Source organism: Pan paniscus, chromosome Y (genome assembly GCF_029289425.2).
Source record: "Pan paniscus chromosome Y, NHGRI_mPanPan1-v2.0_pri, whole genome shotgun sequence".
Classification (NCBI taxonomy): domain Eukaryota; kingdom Metazoa; phylum Chordata; class Mammalia; order Primates; family Hominidae; genus Pan; species Pan paniscus.
Window position 1 is genome coordinate 29,419,260 of NC_073273.2, and position 14,648 is coordinate 29,433,907.

At 48.6% G+C, this 14,648-nt stretch overlaps 1 protein-coding gene across 1 annotated transcript; it reads right to left on the reverse strand.

The window, feature by feature from the left end:
* Positions 1 to 3,811: 3,811 nt before the first annotated feature.
* LOC129395781 (testis-specific Y-encoded protein 3) lies at positions 3,812 to 6,551 on the reverse strand. The gene is given in 6 exon segments (XM_055107242.2): positions 3,812 to 4,021; positions 4,715 to 4,796; positions 4,903 to 5,048; positions 5,150 to 5,261; positions 5,390 to 5,467; positions 6,075 to 6,551. Coding segments are annotated over 6 exon segments (918 nt in total). The 3' UTR covers positions 3,812 to 3,998.
* Positions 6,552 to 14,648: the final 8,097 nt, after the last annotated feature.

A 14,648-nucleotide genomic window follows, 5' to 3' on the forward strand; every position in this document is an offset into this window, starting at 1 on the left:
ACGTGATCTCATTCTTATATGAAATCAAAAAAGCGGACTTCAGAGAAGTAAGACTCCAAAGACTGCGGTGAAGAGGGTGCACTGACGAGATGCTGGATGAAGAACTCATACTTCTAGTTATAAAGGAGGAATAGGTTAAAAATATTTTCTTCAGCATGCTCACTATAACTAGTGGTAACATATTCTTTCTCTAAAAATATTTGAATACAGTGCATGCCATGTTTGTTCACCACAAAAATGACAACTATGTGAGGACACACATATGTTGATTGGCTGGATGTATCCAATGCAGAATGTATATGACCTGTTGAACATCACGCCTTAAGTGGTAAATATGTATCATTTCATATGACATTTTTTAATTAAACCTACAATTTTTAAAATGCCTTAACAAAATAAATGCAAATAAAATATTGTATTATAAAGCAGTGCTTTTCTTTTCTAGCAAAGTCTTTTTCATGACACAGGAAAGAATGCAAGCCTTTTGGTAACTTGAGAAATAAATACATTTGTGTACATGTATATATATAATATATACATGTATATACGTATATAAATGTGCATATATACGTATATACATGTATATACGTATATATGTGCGTATATATGTATTTTTATATATGTGTATATATATATGAAAATCCCTATGAATGCTGATGATGAGTTGAAAGATAGAAATTCCAGGCACAGAGACTATAGTCCATGAATTGAAACCTTCAGTGCATGTTTCAAAACAAGACGTGAGGAGGAGGAAGAAAAAAGTAAAAAACACAAAGCCATGGCAGGTCCATGGGTTACACCTGTCATCCCAGCACTTTGGTAAGCTGAGGTGGGAGGATTGCCTGCACTCAGGAGTTCCAGATGAGCCTGGGGCAACATGGACCCACATTCAAAAAGTAAGTATTTAGTTAATTGATACATAGCTTGGAGGGGTGGCATGCATCTGTACTGCCAGGTGTGTGAGAGTCTGAGTTGAGAGGATCACATGGGTGTGTGGTGCCTGGGCTGCAGTGGGCTGAGATCGTGGGGCTGCTGTCCAACCTAGAAGACAGAGTAAGACCCATTCTCGGAAAACAAACAAAAAACAGTCACATTAGGTAAATTAAAACTATGTAGTGTGAGGAGAATCAAAATAAACGAAACATCATCAGAGCCTATGCGATCTGATGAAGGAAACCAGCTTTCACATAATAACAGCCCCAGCTGGGGAGAACAATGAGAAAGGGCAGAGAGAACACTGTAAATAATAACACGCCAAATTCCCCAAATGAGTTAAAAGACATAAAAGTACAAAGAGTGCTTCTTTTCAATTCAATGCCCTTGAATTCAGAATTAGAAAGTAAACCCAGATAGAGAATAGAAAGACAGACGATACAGATGGAGAGCGTGTGTTGGGGAAGTAAGGGAAGGATGAAAGGAGGGGTGTAAAGGAAGGAAAGGAAAAAAGGAAGGGAGAGAGACTGATAGATGTTCAAAGACACAGATACAAAGTCTACAATGGTTGTAGAGATAGGCATGTGCAAATTGCCACAGGGAGTGTGGAAAAATATCGGAACCACGGAGACCTAGGTGGAGTCAGAGAAAATATACAAACTCGCACAGAGAAATAAACATACACAACCACAAACACACACGTGGTAGTTTAAACATGAAAAGACACCAAGTCCCTGTCGGTACAAATCACAGATGTGCTTCCGAGTTACTGAGGCACAATGCAAATTTGTCAGTGCCCTTAGCATCTGTGGCCCACGTGCACGGATATTCAGTGGAAGAAGTGTTACACAGCCTTTATAATTCAGCACGATCTGTGATAATACCAGAAGAAGGGATCTCATGTGAAATCACTAGACTGAATTGCACGTAGGATTCAAGGAAGAAGCCCAGTCTGCTGCATTCACTCGGTGGGGTGGCAATATGGCTGAGCCACCAACCCATGGCACGCCCATCCATTGTAGACAGTTCCTGGTTTGCTGCCTGCCTTGGAAAAAGCTCCTCCCCTACCACCACTTTAAAACAGGCTAGCTCCAAAACTAGTCCTGGCATCCATTTACGGTCATTTTCTTATCTATTTACCTCCTAGAAAAATCATTGCAAGACCCTTTCCTCAACATTTTCCTATGCATTAAATTTGGGGAAACGCATTTTAAGACGACCTCGTTATAGGCAAGTCCCCAGACGTTTCCTAATCTGAGTTGCGCAGAGTGCACACACCAATCTGTTGCCCCGTTGCCACTATACGGATACCGTACTGGACCACAGTGTCTTTGACATGCACACAGTAGGATAGAGGGCAGCTTGAGGGGGCCAAAGAGTTCCGACTGTTTTCAGAATAATTTGCTTAGAAAACGTGTTTCTCCTGTGTTTGTGGGTCAGGGGGACGGTAGTCAGGGAGGACAAGACTCCCGCTCCACAGCTTCAGCTGTCTGCATAGGAGCAGGGACAAAACCGGGCGATAGATTTTCAAAGCTCAACTGCTTTGATACCGAGCAGAAGGGGTAGAATGCATACTGAAGGCACCACAACAGATTCAGGAACTTTGACTGTCCAACCCTCTTCCCTGAAACAACATAGCTCTTCTCACAGAAGCTGTGCTGACCAGAGTCTATACGGGACAGGAATGTTAGCACTCTATTAGCGTGTGGTCAACATGGATGCTCATGTTGGAACTCTTTCATCTGGGAACAGGAAAGAAAGTTCTGCCTCCGACACTGAAATCCTCCTGCCCCATCCTTGACAGAGGCAACCCCTTGTCTTGTGCATAGACACAGGTGTTCCTGGGAAGCAGCCTCCCACTCGCGAATGAAAGCTGTATGTTTTGTCCTCCTGTGTGAGGCTTGCAACACATACTCTACAACTATATTCGCTTTACATTCTAAACCTTAGGCAAAGTATGCTGAAGAGGCCACAGAAAATTAAAGGGCCCTGGGCTCCAGAAACAATCTGCAGTGCCAATCATGAGGGAGAATATAGAGACTCACTAGACTTTGCAAGAGCACAAAATGCAATCGTAGTGTTGTTAGCTACATACGTTATGGGCTCCTCACCTAACATAGAATCTTGGAGAAAAGCTTAACCCAACTAAAGATGTAAACATCCACAAGAGTGTCCATATCCAGGGTCATCAAGTGACAAGAGAGTCCCTGGATGGATTCTCCAACAATCTTATATTCCACTAATCCACGCCCTTTCCCCTCACTTCTGTAAGTTTGTCTTTTCCCGTAGTCATCTATGCCAAAAGTGTATCCTGAATGCCTTCCCACATGCCTCTGTCACCTTTCCCACAGTCCCTCCATACACCTGACATGCCCATTTCTTCTCACGTTGATGTTTCAGAAGTCCTGAGAGGCTGATTGTCCCAGAAAAGGATTATGCATTCACCTTTAAAAGAACATATGGATTCAACACGAAAGCGAACTTTAAGATTTCCATCATCCTGTGCTTATCTATTGTGTATGATGATACTCAAAATGAAGGATTTTGGAGGTCCCAGCAAACTGGGACCTGGAAACCCAGTAACCCCATTCCTTGAACTATCTCTGCTTCCATAGGATGAAGTCAGCCTCCAACTAAGCTGTCTTTTGCTTTTACCTCCCCCACTCTGTCCTGTAGGAAGAATCCCAACACATCCCACACCCATTCACTCTACAACTTTAGAGGCCCAGCTCCAACGCAGACTGGTAATTTCCATGAAGAGAATAAAGCACGTGGATGGATCAATTCATTAGCACACCCGAATAAAGTGGATAAACATACACACACACACAAACACAAAGACACACTCACACACACACACAGACACAGAATCACACATCCTTGAGAATGTTTATTTTTCATTCCATACAATCCAAATTTACCCCCTCTTCCTGATTTCTGGTGACTCGATCTCTTTTTCCTTTAGTTCCTGTGCATAAGACCATGCTGAGTACTGCCGTCCTGCATACTGTTGTAACTTTTTAGGAGTTCTGCTGTATTAGGTAAAATCTGATGCTCCATCATATTCAACTCAACAACTGGGAGTCCCCTAGAGAAACACAAACTCACGTTAAAACGCATTTTCTCTGAGCCATACTTTGAAATGTTTCAATTGTGGGGCCCGCTGAGAAAAGGATATCCCTTCCCCATTTGTGATCCCCTAAACTTCCTCCTACCACGTGTTACAAACTGTTCTGCGCAATCCCTGCCCCATTCCCAGTATTGTCTGTGAGGGGAGTCAGCTAACAAGATGCACTGTACCCTAAAAGCACACAGAAGTCTGATGGGGCAACAGCTTAAGGAAATCCATCAATCTAAACAGTCCTTTGTGGTTTGGGGCAAGGATGATCAGGACGCACATTCAGGGAGCCCAATCTTATGGGGTTGGTAGGATGACTGCCGGAGGGGTTCACAGCCATGGAATCAAGTGCCGCAGACTGAACTGAATGATTTTCAGCTTTACTCCTCATTGATTCTGGAAATGGACGATTCTTCACTGGGCTTAAGACTCCACAGCTATCACCTGCTTTGCGTGAAGTCTCTAATGTGCCTTTTCAGCCCAATGCCATGAACGTCCTGGATTCTGTCACTCTCTGTCTTCCTCTCAAGGAATTTCTACATGTACCAAAGGAGCCTCAATTTCTACATTTCTGAAATGAGCACCCAGGCTCCCTGAATAGGCAGGTGCATCAACCCCCTTATACTAGGCATCAAACAGCTCCAGTCCCAACTAACGGCTCACCTGACGTCTCTGTTCCCTCTTCAGGTGGCTTCATCCTCTTGTAGTATTGCAGGGGATTGCGCCACAGGTCCTTACATAGGATCTGTCAGGGGACTCAATCGGGAAAGGCCTCATCAGGGCTCAGAAAGGTGACCCAAGCAGCTGGGAACACACGGGGTCATTTCTCATGTTTCCCAGTGAGGACTCACCTCAGCAATCTTGTTAGATCCTGCGAAGTTGTGGTCAGAGAACCAGTTGAAGAAGTTAAGGCTGCTGCTGTGGTGTCTGCGGCGATAGGCCTCCACTTCATAATACGGATACCACTCAATTGGAGTGGAATGAGAAGCCCTGTATTCTACAGAGACAGGAGTTTTTGTGGGAAGGGGGCTGGATCACGTCGGCAATGATCCACCCGCCATCTTCCTTCCACTACCCATCCTGGGAGCCACCTGTCACCTGTGATGTTCACCAGATATTCCTTGGTAATCACTTCATTCTGGAAGTAGGGGTTACTCCGAAAGAACAACATGATCTTGCAGAGATGAACAGGATGCTTCTCTTCTTCCACCTGTCAGGACAAGGTGGAGAAAGCTTAAATACGTTTTCGGGTGAGGTGCTCACTCTTGCTTACAGGAATGAATTATTTCCCTTACCCTCCCCCGCTAAACCCTCTAGCCTCAGTCTTCCTGGCCTCACCTCCAGGCTGACCATGTAGCTCAGCATGTCTTCATCTTCGTCAGTGATCAGGGCTGACATCTGGGGGTGGTTTGCAATCTGATTTAGGTCAAAGAGACTTTATACACGATGGAAGGGAAAGCGACGAGCAACAGGGAAGAAGGCCTAAGAGCACCCAGAGGCTGGGGTAGGGGATTTCTCAGATCTGCTTCCATGTATGATCTCCTTTCACCTCCCCCTCCCCGTAAACTAAGGCCTCCTGTGTTCACAGAGGGTGTATGATTCTGAGGCTGACTGCACTGACATGGGGAGGTGCGATTTGCAGAGACTTGCTGGTGTCTGAGGAGTGGCAGAATCTGCTTAGAGCCGAAGACGCCCAGTCCCAGATCGGACTAGCAAGGGGCAGCAATCACTCTCCCTTAAAAATAGCTTGCTTCACCGAAAAACCTCTTCTGGTCTGAACTCGCTTCTGCTCTTCAAAAAGATGCCCCAAACGTCTGCTGCTCGGCATCACCAAGGGTTTCTCTGCCGCTTGCAGGACAATAGTACCCACGCCTGCTGTGGCTTTCCGCAGCCACATTTGTCCGTGGCAACTCCCCTTTGTTCCCCAAAGAGTCACATCGACGCCGAGCTGCCCATCGGTCACTTACACTTCCCCGAGAGCACCTCTCCACTAGAAAGGCCGAAGAAACACTGAGAAGGATACAACATTGGCCCAGAAGCCAGGGACGCTCTGGATGACGGCGCCTCTGCGGTCTAGGTGGGGCTTGCGCCTCCGCTCCATCTTTTCCCGCTGCCGAGAAAAGGCCTTCCTGGCTTGGGCATTAACCGGCTCCAGCTCCACCTGAACGGCCAGCAGCTCCTCCAGTGCAGACTCTGGGGTCATGGGCCCAGGGCCAGGCTGTGCCCGCTGGGCCTCCTCCTGCCGCTCCACGAGGCCCTCCTCCTCCGCCACCACCTCCACCTCCGCCATTATGTCATCCAACAGCAGCACCGCCTCCTCCCCCAAAGCCGCCTGCTCACTCTCCACCCCGGCCGCCCCCTCCTGTACAGCCTCCATCCTGAAGGCGGTGCCCTCCTCGGCACTCGCACGCACCAAGGCCTGTGCTGCCCGACCCACGCCACAGGAACCCTGCCGCAGCCTCTATGGCACCCGGTAGCTCAGCGAGCCCTCAGGGCGCATGCGCCGGGCTTCCAGGCGCCCCCTAAGGGACTGCGCGCGAAGGGCCGAGGGGCCGCACCCAGGCCGACTTCCTCCCGTCGTGGCCAATCAATGGGAGGGCGGTGGGCGTCTCCCTGGGCGGCACAGCCACTGGCGGGCCTGCATCTCCAGCCCCCCACCCCCCGCCTTCCCTGCCCAAGCCTCCTCCGAGAAGCCCTTGGAGCTTGTGCCGGGTAGCTAGGCATCCAGGCACACGCGGGCTGCGTGGCCTTTGGAATTGTGGGCATGGCAGCCCTGTGCCCTGACATCCTCAGGGTGGCGAGCCATGAACATCTCTATGTGTCACGAACACAGGAAACGTCTCTCTTCGTTAGGCAGGCCAGGTAGATGGTACGGAAGTAATACTGCAGATCCAGAGAAAACTCTCTGGTTCCTGGGGCTAGGGCGGCAGGGGTGTCCTGGGGGAAGTGATCGGGGCGGGCACGTGGGAGGAAAGTCGCCTGCCTTATAAAAGATTAATTGTGAGGAGAAAGTTATGCTTCCCATTACTACAAATACACAAGTATGATTTCATCCAAAGCTGAAAGCAGTCAATATAATTTGTTTTTAATGTTTTATTTAAAATCCTTAATTTCAACAGGATTACTCAAGAAAAATAACGTTATTCGTATTAAATAATGTTGATGTATTCCCTTTAATTGTTGATTATTTCAAATGTACGTAAAATAGTAAATGGCACTGTACAATGTAGTTTCATAAAGCATTCTTTATAGTTTTCATAAAATTGACAGTCTCCATGGAATATTTTAAGACTGAGGAAGTTCCATATATCATTTTATTGTACTTTCACTTTATTACTTCTTGCATGTCATAACTGATGGATATAAAACTATGTATATTTACAAACATGAAAAACATGGATTTTTGTTTACGTTTTCTAGTGAGACAAAGTTACCAATACTTATATCTATTTAGGAAAATTTTTACAAACCCAAAGTTCTAATCTGTCTTTTCTTTGAAGTTTCATATTTCAGTCTAGGTATGTAATGGAATTGGCTGGGATCATTCTTTGATTTCACTGTTATTTGTGAGTTTCTGATATGCTTTTAGGAATGTATAGAGTTTCAAGCTTGCTTTCTTCTTCTTCATCTACCTTTGGATGTGATCAGGGCGGGCACGTGGGAGGAAAGTCGCCTGCGTGTGCTTAGGTGGAATTGATCTGCTGTAGAGGCCAGAGCCCCGGCACACACTCTCACAGGTCGAGGCAAATAGAGGCTCCGAGTACCATGCTTCCTCTCTGAGGATGCTGTACTCCAAGGAGCATTCCAAAGGGCCTCTTGTCCTATGTCCCGGGCACACCAGAGGCCAGCCGCCAGGGTTGGCCATTGTCGGCCTGCGCGCACGCTGTTGTGCACTGCCTTGACGACCCAGAGGCTTCCGCACCCGCAGCAGCGGCTGCGGTGCCTGTTGGTGGGGCTCTGCAAGCCCAGGGCCGGGGCCTCTCGCTCCCGAGCTCCTGTGCGCAGTTGTGGGGACCGGAGCCCTTTGGCCAGTGCGGGATCTGCGGGTCCAGCGGAGCTCCTCAGGAAACCTGGGTCCACATAGGTGTGGGACTAGGTTCTCAGCAGGGCGACGCCCGTGGGTCTTTCAGGGAGCGGGTCTGCTGGGGAGCGGGCCCCCAGAGCCTGTGGGTGCGGGGCATGGGCTGGGCTGGGCTGCACAGGCCCGGGGTCTGTGGGAGCACCCAGGAGAAAACCGTGTTGAAGCTGGAGGCAATGCTGGAGAGGACGGCCGGGGTACAGAGCAAGGAGGCGGCCTTGGAAGAGAAGGCGGTGCTGAAGGGGGAAAACATCATGGCTGAGGTGGAGGTGGTGGTTGAGGTGGAGCCCGACGTGGGGTGGCAGAAGGAGGGCCAGCGGGCACAGCCTGGCCCTGGACCGAGCACACCGGGGCCGTCAATGGACTCGCTGGAGGTCCTTCACTTGGAGCTGGGCTCCGTGAATGCCCCAGGCCACAGAGCATCGCCGCCTTGTGGGCCAGAGCAATATGCTTGCGGCTGCCGATTGGGGATGGCTGGCAACAGGGGATAGTCATCGGGCTTCGGGGCTATGGGGGCTGTTTGGGGGGAGGAGCCAGGTGGGAGGCGCGTGGGGGTCAGCCAGGAGGCAGGGGATGGGGGACAGCGTGGGAGCCGAGGCCACATTCCTGCAGCTGTGAGGGCAGCTCGCTTGTAGCAGCCCTGGGAGCACGTGGTAGGGAAGGGGAGCCAAGGCCAGCACTGACGAGGGAGAATCGCGGTGCCAAGGTCCCTTTGCGCACAGCCCAAATTTTAAGGACACGTTTCCCTGGGAACTTGCCTGGAGGACGAGGAATCTGTATGCCATTACCAGCCATTGAACCACCCCTGCTCTCGGTGCCTGTTTCCAGCAGGCTCACCCCAGAAACACAAGGTGCTTAAGAGGGGTTCGCGGCGCATGGGGCTGCCGACCTCCTCACGGCAGGAACCAGCTCCGCAGATACGCATTCTTCCACCTGCAGGCTCTGCACTCAAAGGTGTGTAGGCCCGGAGCCTATATAACTTCCTTTGGACCCACGCAATTCCCTTGGAGAGCGCCAGGCACAACCCTGCTGTCGCTTCTAAGTACAAGGCTTCCCTCAAGTGGACATGCCCACCCCTCAGGGAGACTAGGATAAGAGGACACCACACACCCGGACATCAGCGGAGCATGTCCAGCACTCAGCACACAAAAGCCTCCTGCATCTCAGAAACCCAGAGAAGCAGCCGCCTCACACCACCCCCCGTCCCTCCCGTCCCTCAGCTGCAACCACCTGCCCACTTTTTCTGCCTCCCGTCTCTAGTCAGCGCAGGCCTTCTTGTCCGGGGTCCACCCACTCCAAAAACCACCACAGTTGTGGCGTTGCCTCCTCGCCAGACAGAGATAGAGGGTCAACAATGAAGGGTGACTGGCCAAATGTCTGGGAGATGGCGCTGTTCCACATTGTCTGTGTTCTTGCGAAATTGCAAGGCGTCACGAGGCTTGCCCACCCAACCCTCTGGAGAGTTCTTGGGCAGAGGTAGATTGTTTGGCACAGGAGATGTTGGCGTGGTTCAGAAAGCATGCGGAAGTCCTGCTTTGCTACATGATGGATTTGCAGGTCAGGCTGGGGAGCCTGGGTCTGTGGGAGGAGTCAAGTGTCTGAGTCAGTTTGAGGTCCCCCTGGGGACCAGCGTTGTCTCAGTGGGAGAGCTGGGAAGGGAAACTCATGGTTCACTACAGCTAATAGGCCATCTCAGCCCAGCTAGTTGACATGGTCCCATTGAATCCATCCTCTTGCTCCTTGATCCGGCAGGTGGAGGAACTCAGCCATCCCGTTTACCGGTGGCAGAATGATTTCCTTTCATCCCAACCTTTATTTCCACAGTGAAATCATCATGAAGGAGCACTTTGTTGGCATCCTCGGTAAGGAATGCCTCCCAGCATGGTAGGGGAGCTGGTGTGTGGGAGGGTGGGACTGGCATGAACCTTCCTGACTCCTCTCCCTGCAGGCTACAGGTTGTCTCATTCCACTGCAGTCCAGCGGTTCTGGGATCACGAAGGTCAAGTCTCCAGCTGCAGGCAGTACACCTCCTACCTGAGCTTATTCAGCTGTTTGGCTGAACATGACTGCCCGGGTTTTGGCAGGATTGCTGAGGTGGTGTTCAAGGTGAGGCATCATGGGAAAGGACCTAGCTGGTCATTCCTTGGTCTCTGGGGAATTGGCTTTAAACTGTCACCTGAACTGTCCTGGACCCACGTCTGCAGTCCCCTAGATCATCAGCCAGGGCCTATGGCTCAATCTATTGCAGTTCTATATCATGGAGAGAGGGTCAGCCTTAGAGGCGGAACAGAGAGGGGGCCAGGCGAGCAGCCTAGGGCTGGGAAGGACTGGGAACTGAGAGGCCTTTTGACCTGGATCTGGGCCCCACATGGAGAACCCAAGGATCCTGGAGGAGACTGCAGTGAGCAATCCCAGGCAATCCATGGGTTGGGGGAGAGAGACCCATCAGGGACATGTAACACCCGCATTTCAGGATTGGGGCACCTTAAGCCACTATGATGCATATATGGCTAAAGTCAGCGGGTGACAAGCAGGGCTAAAGGGATAGCTGTCTCATCATCACTCGCCAGCTCCCTGCCCTGCGGTAAGACCTGCTGCCACCTGGGGCTCATTTTGAGATCAACCAGAGCCCCCGTTTTCTCCAGAAGGATGTCCACCTGAGGCCCACCTAGGTCTATGTCCTTTCGCAGTGTTTCTCCCAGGCCAGTCATGTTTTGTTTCCATGAACCCGGCTGCCGTGACATGTGTTATCCTCTCTGCCATCCTCACTCCCACTGCCCTGCCTTCCCATATAAGTTAGTCCACCTCCCACGGAATCTGGAGGACCACACTGGGCTCCAGTGTGAGGCAACGTTTTATTTTCTTCACGTACATGTATTTTAGGGCTACCTCCCGGGCTGGGAATGTGAAGAGATTGCCAAATGGCTGGGGACCTTCAGTGTGTGTCCAGGGAGGGAACCTCGCTGGGAATAAAGGCCCACCTGCGTAATGGTGTGGACATGCAGTGCCAGTTGTCTTGATAAAGACCTGCTTTCTTACATCACCTACTATTAACATAAAAGTTAATTCCTTAGAATATTGAAAAAACAAATTTAAATATGAAGAAATATAATTAGTTCATAATTGTATGGAAAACACTGCCGACTGATCCATTTTCCATTACAATTCTTATGGGAGACTTGATGTTTTTAGCAAGTTTTAAGATGCATTTTTATTCTTCTACTCCTGCCAGTTTTTATGATCATTTTTGTAATACAAGGACATGGCCTCTGGAAAGTTTTGAGGGACTTTCAGCTTCTTTTAGGGTAGATAGTTGTAAATTTTGAATTGTTTTCCCCTGGGGTTCTTTTGAGGTTACTCTTTGTACTTTCTATGGGGGGTGTTAAATTTGTTTTCTTGTTTCGCCCTTGTGGAACTTTCGTTTTAAAGGAATTGTGTGTGTGTGTGTGTGTGTGTGTGTGTGCGTGTGTTAGAAATGGGAGTTAGCCTGTTAGCATGTTTTCGAGTATGGATTTTTTTTTTTTTATCAATTTTTTGGGTGTATGTGTGTGTGTGTGTCTGTTTGTTTGTTTTCAGTTGGAGTCTCACTGTGTCATCTAGGCTGCAGTGAAGGGGCAAACTCTCAGATCATTGCAACCTCTCCCTCCAGCTTCAAAGGATTCCCGTGCCGGCTGGTGCTGTTTTTCCCCCACGTGAGGAGAACATGCAGACAGTTATAACAAATTCTGTGCCTGGGTAGGTAGGAAAACAAATTTCAATGAATGGTAAATTTCACAAATACAGTTTCACATTTGTATTTTGCATCATTTTGAAAATTTTAATTGCTGACATATGAAATTCTGTATTGACTTTCATGTTAAATGTACACTTTTCCATCAATTTCAACAATGAAAACTAGCGAAGGCGAAGCATTAGTTCAGGAAGTTGAAAGCAGTCGTTCTGTAAAAAAAAGAACATATTTATTGAAGATATATTTACAGAGATTTTAGAAGGCTTCAGTCAATATTTTTGTTTCTGTTGCTCTGGTGTTTTATCATACAGGGACCAGACTGTAGCATCAGTAGCTATAGTTACAAGGCTAGCAAAGACTCAGTGCTATAGAAATTATTATTGTGAAAATTGGCAGCCTGGTTGTCCGTTTGAGGAGACTAGAGGACTTAGGAGTTTCCGCCCAAAGTACAAGGGCCTGGTTTAGTGGGTGGACTTCTTTTGCTGAAGTAGATAAGACCCAGGAGAAGGGTGGATTCACTGTAGTAGCCAGGGCTTTGAGACTGGTAAAGCTTATTTGTCCCCTAGTGCCATTCCCAGATATTGGTCTGTGCATAAAGGCACTTCCTGGACTCACTGACTCCTGTAAATTCAAATGTAGAATTTAGATGTAAATCCCTATTTCAACTTCTTAAACTGAGATCTAATAAGTGGGTAATAAAATATGTATTCAGAGGAAAGGGAGACGTCAGACAGGTATATAACCAAATCATCCTGGTCAAATACCTTCAAAAATATTACTGCAAAAAATTAGTGAAAATTAAACCTTAAAAAAGTTATTTTAATTGGAGAAACAGAAAAAAGTTGGAGTCATTTTAAACCCCGAGGTGTAAAAGTACTGTTATTAGATTACAGGAATTATGTACAATGAATAATTTGTTGGAAGAGCAGCATACTATGTCTTGAGTGTGGATAGAGGTTCATAAGCCATGTAAGAAAACTCAGAGATTGAGAAGAAAATGTTTTCAGGGATTTTTTTCTGTTGTGAAAGACTTTTAAAATGGTTTCCTACTGATCAATGATTCACTTATATTTATCATCGAGGCATATGCTGTATACCCTTTTATATAGGGATGAAGTTATAGTTTCTATCATGTAGATACAAAAACATGTGACTCTGTACCACATTTGCATCAGAGCCTTTGGCGTGATTAATGAAGCAAACAGTGAAACTGTCTATGTCAGGATACAGGTGGGCACAGCTGGAAGCTTCCGGCACTTGCACTTTAACATTTCTGCATTCTCATCTGTCTCTCCTGGAAAGAAAATGGTCGATAACTATCCTAAAGGACGTATGTTACATGAAGACACTAAGTATTGAGATAAGACCATGAGTTGTCTTATCACTGTCTTGTCATTACATTTATATGTATAATTTATACAAAAAATCCAGTTTATTTTATCACGATTACATATTACATCCCACATTTATGTATTTTATTATATTTCCAGTGCCTGTTTTGTTTTGTTTTATTTTGTTTTGAAATCTCGTTCCACTCTGTCACTGCCTGCAGCTGGAGGCTTGACCTTCCTGATCCCACAACCACTAGACTGCAGTGGAATGAGACATCCCGTATCCTGCAAAGAGAGGAGTCAGGAAGGTTCATGCCAGACCTACCCTCCCACACACCAGCTCCCCTACCATGCTGGGAGGCGCTCCTTACCGAGGATGCCAAGGCAGTACTCCCGAATGATCACTTCATTGTGGAAGTAAAGACTGTGATAAAAGGAAAACTTCATCCTGCCGCCGGTTCCTGGAAGAGTTGCTTTCCTCCCCTTACCTGGCCAAGAAGGAGAAAGAGGACGTACTCAAAGCAGCATTTCATGTAGCTGGGGTGAGGTGACCTGTTAGCTGGGGTGAAGCGTGTGTTTCTCCTTCCCAACTCTCTCATTGAGACACCCCCGGGTCCCAGGGGTACCTCAACCTGACCCAGACACCAGACCCCTCCCGAAGACTCAGGCTCCTTAGCCTGACCTGCAAATCCATCACGTACGTAGCTTAGCAGGACTTCATCATCATTTGTGATCCCGGCCAACATCTGGGTGTGCCGCACAAGCTGCCTCTGGTCAAGGAGCCGCCAGATGATTGGGTGGGCGTGCAAGGAAACACCCTGCAACTTTGCAAGAGCACGGAGAGTGTGGGGCAGGGCACCTTCCCTTCCAGGCCCTCTGTCTCTGTCTGGCGTGGAGGGCACCATCAGAGCTGTGGTGGTCTTGGTGGTGGGTGGAGGCAGGCCCAGACAACCTGCTCTGACCAGGGACTGGCACTGAAGAAGTGGGCAGGGGGTTGGGGGCGGGGTGTTGTTGTGTGAGGCGACTACTTGCTCGGCGTTTCTGAGCTGCAGGAGGCCCTCCTGTGCTGGGTGCTAGACAGGCTCTGCTGCTGTCTGAGTGTGTGGTCTCTCCTTCTCCTGGTCTCCCTGAGGGGTGCACGTGTCCACCCCAGGCAACCGCTGTGGGTAGAAGTAGCTACGGGGCTGTGCCTGGCTCTCCCCATGGAGCTCGAGTGGTTTCAAGGGAGCTTATATATACTCAGGGCCTAAACATCTTTGGGTGCAGTGCTGGCACAGGGAAGAAATTGTGTCTGGGGAGACAGTGCCTGCCTTGCATAGGACAGCAGCCCCGTGCACAGTGACATCGAGTCTTGAGCACCTTGTGTTTCTGGGGTAAGCTTGCTGGACACAGGCAAGGGGAGCAGGGAAGTTCCATGGCTGGCATGGGCATGCAGACTCCCCTTCCTCCAGGGACTTT